The sequence below is a fragment of the Mizuhopecten yessoensis genome, unplaced genomic scaffold (assembly GCF_002113885.1).
Source record: "Mizuhopecten yessoensis strain PY_sf001 unplaced genomic scaffold, ASM211388v2 scaffold10651, whole genome shotgun sequence".
NCBI lineage: Eukaryota > Metazoa > Mollusca > Bivalvia > Pectinida > Pectinidae > Mizuhopecten > Mizuhopecten yessoensis.
Genome location: NW_018408653.1, coordinates 1,510,787 through 1,526,786, shown reverse-complemented (window position 1 = coordinate 1,526,786; position 16,000 = coordinate 1,510,787). Strand labels below are relative to the sequence as shown.

The 16,000-nt window shown below is 34.0% G+C and overlaps 1 protein-coding gene and 1 long non-coding RNA gene across 2 annotated transcripts; both read right to left on the bottom strand.

The window, feature by feature from the left end:
* Positions 1 to 282: 282 nt before the first annotated feature.
* Positions 283 to 2,724, bottom strand: LOC110461737. The gene is made up of 2 exons (XR_002464170.1): positions 2,071 to 2,724; positions 283 to 999 (listed from the first exon to the last, which is right to left on the bottom strand). It is a non-coding gene; the product is annotated as an uncharacterized LOC110461737 (long non-coding RNA).
* Positions 2,725 to 7,757: 5,033 nt separating this feature from the next.
* On the bottom strand, positions 7,758 to 14,962 carry LOC110461686 (haloacid dehalogenase-like hydrolase domain-containing 5). Its single transcript, XM_021515289.1, has 8 exons — positions 14,826 to 14,962; positions 12,833 to 13,039; positions 12,031 to 12,234; positions 11,651 to 11,690; positions 10,975 to 11,149; positions 10,207 to 10,252; positions 9,466 to 9,605; positions 7,758 to 9,136 (listed from the first exon to the last, which is right to left on the bottom strand). Exons 1-8 carry the CDS (start codon positions 14,904 to 14,906, stop codon positions 8,740 to 8,742), a joined length of 1,290 nt encoding a protein of 429 aa, XP_021370964.1. The 5' UTR covers positions 14,907 to 14,962; the 3' UTR covers positions 7,758 to 8,739.
* Between the last annotated feature and the right edge of the window lie 1,038 nt (positions 14,963 to 16,000).

The window sequence follows — 16,000 nt, the reverse complement described above, 5'->3', positions numbered from 1 at the left end:
GTACAGTAAAACCTGTCTTCACAGATTTAAAGTGGGACTCAAATGTCTGATCACTCATGACAGGTGTTGGTCGAGTCTCGAATAAAAACTGATAATTTGGGGGCTTACAGTCGCTTAGAATGTACTACAGGTTGTCAGGTTTGTTCGGTGTCTGTAAAACAAGGTGTCAGTAAGTCAGGTTTCACTGAAAAATGTATATGTGATTTTGATTGTGAGATAAAATTGATTCTATTTGACTTGTAAATTGGAGGATGCTGCCAGATGTTTTGCACATTTCTGTATATAAATGTTTATAAAAAATAATGTGTAATTCAAGTGCTTGAAATAAATTGAAACTATTTTGTAAGAAATGGCTATTGTTTTTTTGCCTTAGGTATTATGTGATGAAAAACTTAATACGTGTACATCCTGTGTAAGAAAATAATTTTCTGATCTACAGTTTGAAATCAATAAACAGAGTTACTTAACAGTAAAACCTGTCAAAACTGGCTCCTGTGTAATCATGATCCCTGTCTTTACAGACTTTTTAAAAACAGTCCCAATTTTCTCTTTAAAATGATATATTTGTTAAAAAATAAGCATTGTATGTTCAAAGTGTTAATATTTACTATCACAGAGTAACATCTTGACCCTGCATAAACCTGTAATATTTGGACCCTGTATAAACTGGTAAATTATCCAAGTTTCAGGCATTATCTGGTTTAGACAGGTTACATTGTATTGATTTCCTCAATGACAAAGTAATAATTACGACAACTATCCAATACACTGCATTTCTTTCCTGACCAAATTATTTCTTTCCTTTTCCTGACCAAATTATTTCTTTCCTTTTCCTGACCAAATTTGTTGTGCAGACAACAAAGAGCACATATAGTGTTTGCCATATGCTTGTCCACTTTCCATTTCTCCAACAGTGATCATTGAACTTGGTATATGGTTACATCAAGAAAACACAGTCACATAAAAAACTAGGTCAGAGTCACCTATGTTGACTATGACCTATTTAAGGACATATTGTTTACAGGGCATCTCTGGTACACTATTTCCTGTATTATCATCAGGATAAGTTTGGGGCCGCTGTGGCCAAGTGGTTAAGGCGTCTGACATTCTGCTACCNATGCGTTGGTAGAGTCACGATAAAAAATGGTAATTTGAGGACTTACAGTCGCTTAGAATGTACTACAGGTTGTCAGGTTTGTTAGGTGTCAGTAAGTCAGGTTTCAGTGAGAAGTGTATATGTGATTTTGATTGTTGGATAAAATTGATTCTATTTGTCTTGTAAATTGGAGGATCTGCCAGATGTTTTGTACATTTCTGTATATAAATGTTTATAAAGAATAATGTGTAAATCAAGTGCTTAAATTGAAACTATTTTGAAAGAAATGGCTATTGTTTTTTTGCCTTAGGTAATATGTGATGAAAACCTTAATACGTGTACATCCTGTGTTAGAAAATAATTTTCTGATCTACAGTTTGAAATCAATAAACAGAGTTACTTAACAGTATAACCTGTCAAAACTGGCTCCTGTGTAATCCAGATCCCTGTCTTTACAGATTTTTTAAAAACAGTTGCACTATTTTCTCTTTAAAATGATTTATTTGTTTAAAAATATGCATTGTACATTGTATGTTCAAAGTGTTAATATTTACTATCACCGAGTAACATCTTGACCCTGCATAAACCTGTAATATTTGGACCCTGTATAAACTAGTAAATTATCCCAGTTTCAGGCATTATCTGGTTTAGACAGGTTACATTGTATGGATTTCCTCAATGACAAAGTAATAATTACGACAACTATCCAATACATTGCATTTCTTTCCTGACCAAATTATTTTTAGGTCACCTGAGCTTTGCTCAAGTGACCTATTCTAATTGCTTTTCGTCCGTCGTCGTCCGTCGTGCATCGTGCGTCGTGCGTAAACTTTTACATTTTCAACTTCTTCTCAAGAACCAGTGGATGGATTTTTTTCAAACTTGGTCAGAATCATCCTTGGTAGATGAGGCTTCAAAATTGTAAAATTGGGATTCCTACCCCAACCCCTGGGGCCAGGGCGGGGCCCCAANACCTATTTAAGGAAATATTGTTTACAGGGCATCTCTGGTACACTATTTCCTGTATTGTCATCAGGATAAGTTTGGGGCCGCTGTGGCCAAGTGGTTTAGGCGTCTGACATTCTGCTACCACTAGCCCTCCACTCTGGGTCGCAGGTTAAAGACCTACTCGGGGCAGTCACTGGTACTGGCCGTAGGTCGGTGGTTTTTCTCTGGGAACTCCGGCTTTCCTCCAGTACCACATCCTTCAATGATCATTGCTGTTAATAGGACGTAAAGCACAAACAAACTAAAAGTATGATCAAACTTTGCATGTGGGTATATGAAGGAAAGACGAAGAGTTGTACAATGTACAAATATCCTAGGTATGCAAAATATATAATCACTGAGACCTACATCTGACGTCTAACCCAATCCTAAAAACTCTGACCCAAACTTTTCCAGCTCCGACTTACTTTGAAATCAATTCAGGTGTCCATACAATCACTGATGAAGGTTCTGCTATATAAGTTATTTTCTCATCACAATATTTAAAGCTAACATTAATTAGTGAGAGTTTTGCATGGCATCATAGTTTGGACTTTGGTGACAATATTTCTTTAGGAGGCTCTGAATACACTCATCACAACCAGTTATATTTTAGATATTTTTTAGGAAACCGAAGTGTTCTGAATGTAATAGTACATTAACAGTTGGACCATAAAACAGCTAGGTTCAAGTTGTAACAGTTGACAGGGGAAAAAATCAACACGAGTCAAAAGTACATAACTTAAAACGAATTTTAATATCGTAAAAATACAGTCTTGCTTGCTCACTCATGGTGTCAGACTATTAAAAGTATACATAGTAACAACTATGAATGTGATCTCATAAAGACAACACCCAATGTATAGAAAATAAACAAAGACGGGACAGGATCTAATACGATCACGTCCTTATATTGAGGAGTGTAACTATAGGGTTTTACCATTACATGGGTAGTATACCGTAACAATAACAATCACGTCAATTAACACTTCCACTAAGCATGTCTCTCAAAATTAAAACAAATACACTTTCTTGAACCATGAAGATTCTGTTGAAAAGCAAACTTACTTAGGATGCATAGGAGATGTTTAACTTAACAGCGTCTTAAAGTTGACACTTCAAATTAGCTACCTAATACTTGGGTGTATATTCAAGAATATAATATTTCATGAAAACCCTAGAACAGTGAGTGTTCTGTCAGAGAAAAATGCTTGATAATTATATTTTCATGAAAAAATTGTTTTGTTAATGATGTTTATATATATAATTACCTCCCCTCATGATAATCGCTTTTATCTCTTGTAATTCTCAATAACTGTCAATGCACATGTTGAGTATGATCACATGACTATCATGTGATGCAGTGACTACCTTCGAGTCATATCTGTGTATTACCTTGTGTAGCATCCATATTCATTGTGATGTCATAATGACGTTTATATTGTATTGACCACATTATCTCAATACAGTAATGCTTAAGACTTGACAGTGATCACAGAAAAACACGTTTTTGGCAAATATTTGCATTAATTCTGAAGTCATGTGATAAAATAAATCTTCAATTTGGTATTTGGCATTTTGAATGTATCGCAATCTTGCATTACAAGATACATGCATCTTGTATAGGAAAAAAGTAATTTGTGATGCCTCTGGGTTCTAGATTTTGAAACTTTACAATAACTTACATGCAAATATTACAGTAACACGATTTTAATAAATACTGATCTCATGCTAATTGTTGTAAGAAAATATTATTTCAGACTGCAAGATCAAGTTGCTTTCCATATACATGTACCAGGTACATGTATTTAACCATAGTAAGAATACTGCAAACTGGACCAATTTAATATCAATGCATTCTTTGGAGTATGTTTTCGTTCATTATTACATAATGTGATCACTTAAATACACACAATACCACATACACAGGGGAGAACAAACGAGGAGAGGAACAATGAAGGTTCCAGAGAAGCTAGGCTTGTACAACTCCACAGCCCCTGTATCTGTATATAGCACTATAGACATGCGTGACATGAGCAATTCCTTAAACTCTGATAACATGAATGATTTTTTCCAGGGTATCTAAACCCAAAAAATACATGGAAAAATTATCCATGAGCAATTCCTTAAACTCTGATAACATGAATGATTTTTTCCAGGGTATCTAAACCCAAAAAATACATGGAAAAATTATCCATGAGCAATTCCTTAAACTCTGATAACATGAATGATTTTTTCCAGGGTATCTTAACCCAAAAAATGCATGGAAAAAAATATCTTTAGCTAATATGTCCGACAATAAATGCTACTTTTTCTTAAATGTTGATGAAAGCTCCTGATTATCATAATTTGGGTGAAGAAGGTTTTGTAATATGTACTACTGTATCATATGATGATGTCCACAAGTTAGACCACCAGCCAAAGAAGTGTGCTACCTATACTTCAGCATAAAGCACCGATAAATCTTAAAAGGGAGCGATACATTTCTGAAACTACAAACTTATTTAATTAATACAAAAATAACTACAAAGCTAAAATCATAGTTTTAAGTTGCATAATATATAGATTTTTACTATGACATGGTAGTTACTGTGTCAGAAGAGTATCAGATTAATAAAGATGACATTGTATGAAATTGATTAAGTTATGCAAAACCCATATATTTTCTCTTAGTAATTTTCTCAAAAATGTTCCATTTGAAATGGAAATGAAATGTAAGACACAGTATTCGTCGTGAAACTATTGAAAGTTTCATGTCATCACTATCCCAAGACAACACACATACAGTGTGGTCTAAAAATTTGTACATACAATGCTTAACATCTCATTCTTAAAGTGTCTCGCAGTAAAACAAGAATTAAGATCACATGAGACAACAACAAAAAAGACCCATGAACATTTAAATGATCAAAACTGACTATGCATCTTGTTATAGACTAGACCTCTAACTAAATTCAGTTACCGGTATTTATGGACCTCATAGGGTCCAATATGTCTGATACTACAACACACACAATATACATGTTAAGTTTCCTTTTCTTTGTCAGAACTGTATGATAAATCATACTAGAACTGGGCCTGTATCTATAATCTCATTCTAATGCTCCAACAGGGTGGGTGCTCAAATCATCTTTGTTGTCACTTGTCAAGTTCTATGATTGGATAAAAATTGAATATACATTATATTGGAATGATAAACTCAGCTACATTAACCTATTAAATTATCTATGACATATTAGATAATATAAAAATTTCAAGGTAATTTCACATTCATTAACTGAGTGATGGAGCATATTAACCTCTTTGTGAATACAGGCCATAAAGGATGGAGAGTGAAAATTTCTTCTAAATCATATCTAAAATCTCAAGTTATGAAACATGAAGCCTAGAAACATGTAATTGGACAAAAGTCAATTACAAGGGTCACCTTTAACAGGATTAAGGGCAACCATATGGGGCACCTACATATGTATAACAGGCCTAGGTTAAAGGTCAATCATGCGAGCATTTACAACACAAATAGTATCCAATTTTTGCACAAGTCATTGCACATGGTAGCTATGCCACTAGAGCTAGCTGTAGACCTAAGACTTCACTGGCGCTTGAATACAGTAAAACCTGAGATCACCCTGGGGAAGTACGAAAAAGGGGTTTCTAGTGTCAATCATCCTAGAAATTTCATTTCTTAACAGATTTTGATCCAACTTAACATGAAGGTCAAGTATGACAATAACTCAAATGAGTGCATGTTTTAAGGTTCAAAGGTCAAGGACAACATTATTTATCACAACAATTTGTAAAACAACGACAGGAATTTGCTATTTTTTTGTGAATACATTGTATTCAGAATACTTTTCAAGGTCATTCTTGATGTTTAATTTCATTAAGTTAACATTTACTTCCAAAATCTAGAAGTATGTGATAAGTACTCAATATTTCATTAGCGTTTTATGAAATGGTAAGTCCTATGACATGACCATTGAATATGGTAATATGTATTATTATATACACATAATACATGACATACATACATCTGTAGCTGTATTAACTGAATAACATGGTAATTATGTAATAAAAACATTTAGAGTATAAATGCCAGAGAAAAAAAATCTTGTAGAATGTTACACAGAATATTAATCTATTGAATTGACTGTTACAAAAATTGAAGAATCATCCTGTAATGTTTGGTGCTATTCCATCCATTACAGCATACATATATGCCATTTTGGCACAGTCAAAGATGTTTTTTCTTCCTATTGATGTATTTGTATCAATGTCATTATGAGCTCAAGGTTATCAGAATTGTATGCATTTATCATCAGGTAATATCAGAATCTAAGAACTCACACATAAAGATACACACTTCAATAGTTATTGGTGCTGTTATGCATTGTCAATTCTTGAAAGATGCCTTTCCATATTATTTGGAAGGTTATATTATTAAAAGTCAATTTTATACGAAGCAAAAATTCAGGCACCCCTTTTCAGAGTATCTAAGAAAACAAAGTTTGATCTGTATGTGGATATACTGATAGATGGAATGAAAAGAAGATTTATAAAAATACCCTTCGTAGCAATTTGTTCAGAATCACTAGAAAATCCTTTTTACGAATAGAATAATAATAATAATACACTGTATAAGATATAATTTCTATAGTACAGAACATTACTTAAAAATCATTAAATAAAATTTCATCTTTACAAAAACCATCCTCTGCTTAGAAATTTATTAAAAACAAGTGACTTAGAATTTAAATAAATGTACAAATGATTTCATTATCAAAATGAGCTGATTTTTCATACATATTTATAATTCACACATGTGAAAAATATCAATGTTCCTCATCGTAAAACCAAGATTATTCTGTTTTTCTTTATAAAGACATGGACTTCATTGAACAGTTAGTCTATCTCTTGCCAAAAACTGGTGAGGCAAGGAATGTTGTATTGCAACATCACACTAAGAAAACATCAGGCTATTATAAGATCACATTGACAATGCCAATTGTATGTTAGTTTTCACGCTTAACCCTGCTTTCTAACTAGTCAGTTTAATGTGAAAATAACACAGTAGAAAAATATCAACTTCATTTTCACTGCAAAACCTCATATTTGACTGTTTAAAATTTAATCCATTGATTTTAATGTTAAGTTCAGGAAAAAAGCATTGCAATGTATTTTATATTTCTGGATTGGTTCTGAGACCTCTGTTTGTTTGATGTTGCTTACAATAGTCATATCATTTTAACACTAAGAGATTGCACCTCTGCTTGTTACTTTGGGTACATTCGCGTATCCGGTTGAAACGGTTGAACCGGTTGAACCTGTAAAGAAAACGACAGGTACAGATTTGGACCGAGGCTGACCTCAGGAAAATTTGGTACGTGTAGATTGAGGGGTCCAGACGTACCTGGCCGAAACTAAACTGCTGAATATTGCTAGTTTGCGTTATTTCTTTCTAAAACAATGTCAAGTCACATGTAGTTTTTAAGATACGTTATGTAATTTAGTGGACGCGTGAGAGAAGGGCATAATATTCTTGATACATTGTTTTTTATTCTCCGAAACTGTGCATTTTTAGCTCTGCTTATAGAACGGTCCAAGTGTGTTCGTTTATCGTGGAAAATTTCTGCGCCACACGTACCGTTTCAACCGGTAACGCGAATGTAGCCTTTATCTTTACCCTTCCCAGTACAGTATCATACAATTATCACAAATATGCTTCCAGGGAATTCTTCCTTATCACCAAGTCACACACTCATGTACCCCGGTAAGAATTGTCACTTGAGTTTAAAAACTTGTCAAAAATTATACCTAATAAAATAATTCAATGGTTCCCCCAAGGTTTTTAACTACACTTTCACTAAACATACATTTGTATCATGTAGGGTAGTCAGTGCATTATATTTCTCTGCTTCCTGCATGTATACCAGGTATGTATTACTTTGAATACAAAAATTCTATCATGACATCTTTATTTCTGTTCACAATACATTAGCAGTCAAACTATTCTGCATCCTTTCCAACAAAGGGGAATAACTCTAATACATGAAACACTTTGAACAGTACACTTATTCTTGGCAACTTTCACACTTTGTTGGATGAGACAAATTTCAACAGTAAAATAAAAATAAACAAAACAAATAAATTGCTTACGCAGTTATTTAAAATGTTATTCAGTGGCTAGTTAATAACATATATTTTATACTTGGCCCTCTCAAAGATTAAGGTAGAGGTCAATATGTACTAGGACCATGTAACATTCTGTTCATCTCAGTCATGATTGGTCATTGGTTTAAACTGGGCAATCCAATCAAGCTTAAACGAATGGACCTACTGTAACAAATATATTCCTCAGAATCTCAATATTTGTAATAAATAAAAAATATTTTTACAAATTAAACAGATCTAGAGAAGTACAAACAATAAAATTATAATTAATTCTTTGTTAGAGTATGACATAACATATAACCTATTGAATAACCACGATCAAGTAACTGAAATTGAAAAAAAATATTAAATCAAAACAATCAACATTATTTTAACAAATCTCCCACGACTTTCTTTTACAAGAATTAACAATACACACATTAAAAGCAACATTGATAACGTTTCAGTGGAGAGCAGACGTAAAGTGACCTATAGTTAGGCAGTGATCAAGACAAACCCTCTTTCTGCAGCACAAATTTGACAGCTTCATGCACGTTTGCTGTCACAATTTTGGGTTGTTTGAGTTCTGGATCAAGAACAAAGTCGCGATGATTGTGATTGGACAATTGGCTAGAATCGTAGGTGACATAATCCCGCGAGGAGCAATACACACCCGTACACACCAGAATTGAATGACAATTACGCGCGAAATGTCGCCCTGTTTCAGAATCCTCCGAGTAGTGAACCAGACCTTCCATGTCGTCATCTGTGTCCATGTCCTGTAGGTGTGCAACTCCACCTGCTGTGTTCTTCACTTTGACCTTTAACCTTTGTTCCTCCTGTCGTCGCTCTATATATCTGTTGTACAAGTTAGCACCATAGATATCTGTCTCCGGATTATCCCTAAAGAAAACATAAACTGCATATAAATAAAGTAATATTGTTTCAGATGCTGGATTTGAAAATAAAACAATATTATGATATTGACAGAACATAATGTAGGTCAAAGTCATTTCTTTCAGCAAAGTCTGCTATACATATTGATAATACAAAACTGTCTTGTCTGTCTGAAAGTGTGATACTAAGAAATTGTATCATACACAATGTACCTGATTATTAGCTTCCCCTAAATATGTACATGTACTATGAAAGTAAAAATCATAAGATTTCACTTGATGACTGAAAACAAAAGTTAGTTTAGGGTAACCCATTGTCCCCTGATCAAGACTTACCCTATACAATACAGTGTGTCTAGTTGATGTATTCCCAGGCTCTTGGCCTGGTGCCAAAGTATAGAGTCGGCATGGTGATATGTGATTCCACTTGGTTTTCCTATCAATCCAGTGTACTTTAATTCCCGACCAGTAATTTTCTAAAAGAGAGAGCATCAAACGTTACTTTCACACAAATGTGTTATACAAACTAGAAACAAACCTAGCAGAATTATGAATGTTATTTGTAATATATATGACTCTTCACTCCTGATAGGGTTGGGGGTGCACGTGGTGTCGTTAGCTACTCATGTAATAGAATATCGTAATTCCTTTGACCAGAAATGCTTTATAACACATTTATTTCGAATTTTTGACTAGAAACAGTGATTTTCTTCATCCTTTCCACAGGGGCCTGTGTCTTGTGATTTAAGGAAAATATCACCAACAAAAAAGCATGATTTTAGAAAATAAAGATATTTTTGTATTAATTTTGGGAAAAAACAGCAAAAATTATCTGGGGGAAGGAGCCTTTATAAGGCCCCAAATCCACACTAGAAAATCACAGCTAGAAGTCATAGTATTTAAAATCAAAAGTCAAACGCTGAATGATACACCATAGCAAGCTAAAATGGAAATCATTTTCAGCAAAAGTAATGATTGTTTATGTGGAAAGCTATTAATCCTTACATTTTCTCCTGAAACATAAGTTACAGGATTAACAAGATATAAAGAATACATTTTAGTTTTGTGAAATCTCACCATGTATAGATGTTCTAAACAGGTGAGGAAACAGCCATGTCCAAACCTGTAGTAAACAAACAAAGCAAAACGTTTAATCATCTGTTTAAACATTTAACTGCATCTATTTAACAAGTATGAATATAATGTATGCAAAAATGTTCTGTTCAATCATTTCGCAAGTTGCACAAGATGTATTTGAAAGGAACAGTTTTGCATAACATGATAAATGTTTTAGACAATTTCAATCCTTACATTTACATTCAATACAACAAAGATTTCATATTATCTTTTAGAGTGGTTTCTTTTAGTTTTACCAAATGGTAGAACAGACAATTTTTGCATGGATATGATCATGTTTTTTATGGTGCCCAATTTCATCACGCAACTAATGTCAATGCTTTCTTGATAACAGATATATTTACTTAATAGATTTTTTAAAGAAAGTTGAATAACACATTAAAATGTGTGATTTTAGTACAATCTTTTTGTTAATTACTTTCATCATCCTTCCATTGTTAGAATCATTACCAAATACTATATTACATGACTGTTCGTGGGTACTTTCCTTCGTGGTTTGAAGCTATCTAGATTATTTCGTGGTACAAACTTTTGTGGTACTCCTCTATTAACAAACAGTAGACACGTGTATCATTCCAATTTGTTGTATTCATTTTCTTGGTTCAATAGCGACCATGAAAACCATGAATGTTTATACAAAACAAACTTTTCATGTTATACAGTATACAACACTCTGACACCCCAAAACTTTATTGAATTTATTATTACCTGGGCATGCATGCCTCCGCCATCCATAGTAGATCCATGTTGCAGGCAAGTACAGGTAGGTGGGGGTATGGAATCTCCCTAGGAGCAAACATGGGTTTACCATTGGTAAGTAAAACGTCAATGATGATCTGTAGATTGGTCTCCCATCTCACTGGTTCACCGAACAGAATAACCGCTGAAGAATAATTAAGTCAAATTGTTTCAAATTTGATCCAACACTTGTGTTTTTAAACAACAAAATACTGGTCTGTTTTTCCAACATAAAATATTATGGACCGAGAGGTAAGAATGTTGAATCTATAATGATCTCACTTAGTTTAGAAATAGGTAGTTGACTTGTACAGAATAGCCGGTTGATTGTTCACATGCTATAATATTGACCTATATGTATTCTGAAAAAAAAGCTTGTATAAAGTTGATGAATAGCTGGCTACTTTTGCCAGCAACTGGATTTTAATGAGAACAGCAACACAGTCAAGCAATACATTAAAGGTCAACATTGGCAAAAGTTTGGACATAGCACAGGTCAATTTTTGTTACTGATAATGCAAAGGACTTAGGACCATTGACAGTTTATGGACTGGATAGCGCCCCCCCCCCATTATAAAGAAACAGGGTTATCACATTTACCGTTCAATAAATAGTTATATGTGTGAGCTATAACTTTTATACCTACCTTCTACCGGTGGAAATAATCTCATGTCTTCTTCTCTAGGCTGAAAAAAACAAAATTACAAATATACCATTTACCAAAAACCTTTTTAACCAGCTACAAAGTTGCAGCTGCCATTTTTCTCATATTTCCTGTAGATTGTCAATTCAAGTTCTTCCATACTGAGCTCCAAATTATTCACATGTTACTGATGATCTTGTTTGCTTGTGAGTCATACAATTTTTAAATATTTACGTTTTTCAAACTTCATATTCTTTACAACTTAGAAGCTGTTATTTTTTTCTTACTAATCTGAACTATTAATTAGGTTTTATTAAATGATCAATTTTGTCAACTATAATAAATGATACCAACATGCAGGCCAAGAAAATCCTAAAACTTACAGATGATCTCCTTCTCTTGTGATCCACCATGTCTAAGTTAGGGAAAACTTGACGTATTTGGTCTATCGTTGTGATTTTTGAGAATCCCAGATTCTGTGCTATCTCCACCACAGGACCTTGTCCGGACACCAGTACATGTTTATCGTGAAACTCTGGAAACATCCTTAGAGGACTGTGTGACATCACAACTTGATCACTACTCACCTGTTCAATATCAAAATAACAAATTGAAGTATACAATATTTATTTCAAGGAGCACAAGTTATGGTTTTAGTTGATTGCAAGTTTTGTTTTTCAATAAAAATTGGAAGAAGATCTCTTAGAAATTAATACCATATCATTTAAGCACCAATGGAAATGTTTTGGATTATCATATGATTATGAAACAAAAAGTCTTACATGTATAAACTGTAGGAATACTGTTGGAAGTCTAAGCTATAAATATCTGGAACAGTTCTCTCCTGAACTCTGTTACCATTGCCCCATCTCTATTCTTATTTATAAAGACAAGATTAAACAAGCAAACTCCCTTTTAAATTTGTCTTTAACTTTTACTTGATTCAAGTTAAACAATTCTTAAAACAGTATAGTCACTCTACATACGAAATGTGAAGTGCTGCCTATAAAAACTGATTATGTATACAATACATATTACTTAAATGTATATATACAGGTATACAGCAATGTAACTGCAGCAATTTTTATCTATAGTAAAGGCAAACTTTCGTTCTAGAGTTTCCTAAGCACCAGGAGCATTCATGTCACTGGGGCACCATCACATACTTCTATCACACTTTATTACCTTGACATCAAGCCATTCGGAGAGCTGTTCTGCTTTGTCTTGACGGAGGGTGTTCCCAGCATTTGTAACAAACACAGCTGGGACCCTGAAGTTACCGTATCTGTCTGTAAGTAACTGGAATGCTTCTTTAACATATGGTAATAACTTCTTCCCACGGACAATGACACCATCAATATCAAACATGAAGCCAAACTTTAACATGTCAGTCTGTAATTGAGACAAAGACAACATTAAGGTGCATCTGAACTGTATATTATGTACCAAATGAAAATAAAACTGTAATGAAGAATACATTTCCTGAAATCTGATTGGTAAAGACATGATCACATGTGGGTCCTCATTTCAGAATGTGAATTTGATCTCCCTACATTGTATTTTTAGAAACAGTAGATTAATATTCTCTACATAATGTCACTTCAATTCATTGTAACATCAAAACACTTTCTGCCAAAAGGAGTTCTTTTCTTCTGACATTTTTTTTCATTCTATCTGTATCTTGTTTTATAATTAATCTCATATCTAACATAACAAGTAAGGAGCTTTATTTTTGTGAATGTGTGGTACTGCTTTTATATACAGACCTGAAAAGTGATATTAAACTTGTCTTGGTTAGTATCTCTCATTAGGTCCATAAAATCACAATTTCACCTCAACAGAAGTCGTAACCCAGTAAAATTAACTTTTGATTTTAAAATATATGTAAAAAACTCACTCTTGTCAATGTGATGCTTGAAACACTCCTTCACATTACCTATTCAATTCTTCAAATGACATTGATATGATTTGGTTTTAAACCCTTTTTTTTAATTATTCTTTATAAAAGTCTGCAATAGGAGAGAAGTACTGTCCATTTAAACAGATGTTTGACAATTCTCCTTCAAAGAAAGTATACTGTGCATATAGAAACTCCCTCCTTAGAATGAATAGAGTAAATTTGCCTTCATTTAAAACATTTGAAGTAGACTGACACTGGAGTAACTCTCAGTATATGGTTATAAATACAACATGCTAAACATGGACAAACTGCACAGTAGATTGCCATCCAAGAAGCAATATCAGTTGATGAGCTTGATATAAAAATGCTGGAGTCTTGTTTCCAGGAATCAATGTCTGCTGGATAACCAAACTACTCGGTAGTGAAGCAAAAAAACCCACTCAAGTGTCCAGACACTAATGATCATATAAATCACTAAAAAAATTAAATTTTATAAATACAATGATGGACCCTGCACTTTCTTATCACTGCTGGCTTGAAAACGAATTTCAAGAATCCTAGGACCTAAATTATCATTTTCTTTTCGTTCTCCTGTTATTCATTCAACAGTACAATTTTTATTGTAACATATGTAACAAATTGTGAATGTCTGATGAAAGAATTATAAAGAAACAAGTAACACTGCTTTCATAACGTTACAAATGTAATATACTCCTTTGGTGTAATAAAGTTGTTTACCTTAAATGCAAAAAATGTCGATCAAAACATCACGTGAACAAACATGTGTACGATTAGGCCTGGAACGAGATATTGACCATGCCATTGCTTTTCTCCCGCGCCAGTCATTCAAATATCAGACTTTGAAGTGTTACAGAAACTACATGTAGTGATATCCATCAATAGACGGGTTCGTTCCCACAAAAAAAAACATTGACATGTTACAGTAACTGTTACTGAGAGTATATGCCTTTATTGTCATCGGCATCTGCTTTGATGGATGGGCATGGTCAGGAACGGTAGTATCATGTATGTACATGAAGGACATATATGTATATTACGCCTGGAATGACTCGAACATATATAACTTGGAAACAACTAAAACATGGGTTAATAGCAGGAGGACATTCTAGTTGTAAAAGTTTCACTCAAAAAACGTGACAACACTGAGGCTCGAATCAGCTGTTGTTATTGCGATCAAATGAAGACCTGTGTCAGATACACCAACACTTAAGTAAACAAATGTTTCAATCACAAGATCAGTACATTCCATTTACAAACCTGAGTTGTCAGTGTTTTCCTATTTGTCGTTCGGCACATACATTTGAATAAGTTACGACGAGTGGTGGTTGAAAATGCCATTCTCTTCTACCTACTCTCAAAATAATGAAGCCATTATGACTCCTCGACCTTCACCTTTTTTCTCGAAGGTGTGAGCATTTTGAGCCAATCAAATCGGGACTTGCTATGACGTAGCCAAATAATGCGTACGTAATAAATGATTCGTCACTTCTCGGTTTATTCGGCTAACCTCGGCTGATGCCGGGATGTGACGAGAGTCAAGAATTACACTACATTTGCAATGTAAAATCACGACAAAATATCAAAGATTTCAGCGCGGTCGGCTCTAGTCGGATTTGGGACTGAGTGTGACGACTCAATGTGCGTTGTAAAAATTTCTGAGTTCTAATTTCTAAAGTTGCGAGACCAACTCTAATTTCACTTTGATAGTTTAAAAATAAAATGAACAGATAATTAATTTTAGTTTTAGAAGATTCATTTATGAAAGAGATCCCAGTTTAAGTTTCAGTTGAGATTCAAAGGGTTTTGGAAAGCTAATTATATATTGATAATAATAAAAACTAGTAAACTAAAGAACCTTGCACACATATATATGTCATCTTGTAACCTCTTATTGGGGAAGGGCTTTATTTAAGTTAGAAAACTTGTGCCCAATCCCAATGTATATTTTGATGCAAATAAAATATGTTTAAATCAGTGTGCAAAATACTTCAAGTCGTTCATATCAATTGTATAATTCCTTGATGTATATTGTCGCACTTTTTGCGCAGAGTCCACAAATATGAGAAGCGTTCGTTATAGCTGGCAGTGGTTCGTAAACAGTCGAGGAATGGTGAACCTTAATTTTTACAGGAAGGTAGGTAATAAAGACCAAAAACCAAAGAGGCCCAATTACGGTTCCCTGGGGGAACTCCTGATGTTGACGATTGCTGCATGGCCTCCAAGAACTACTTTGTAACACAGCTAGAGACCCGAGAATTTGTTACAGCTATATTTGGACCTAAATTTAACTGAGGTGTTCAGAGTAATTTTACATGTTTTTGGGGTTTAGATCGACTTTCGGTTAACATGCCACCTGATGATTTATATAATCATCGGGGGTGGCATTCCAGGGGCGGATCCAGGATTTCCTAAAAGGGGGGGGGGGGGGGGGA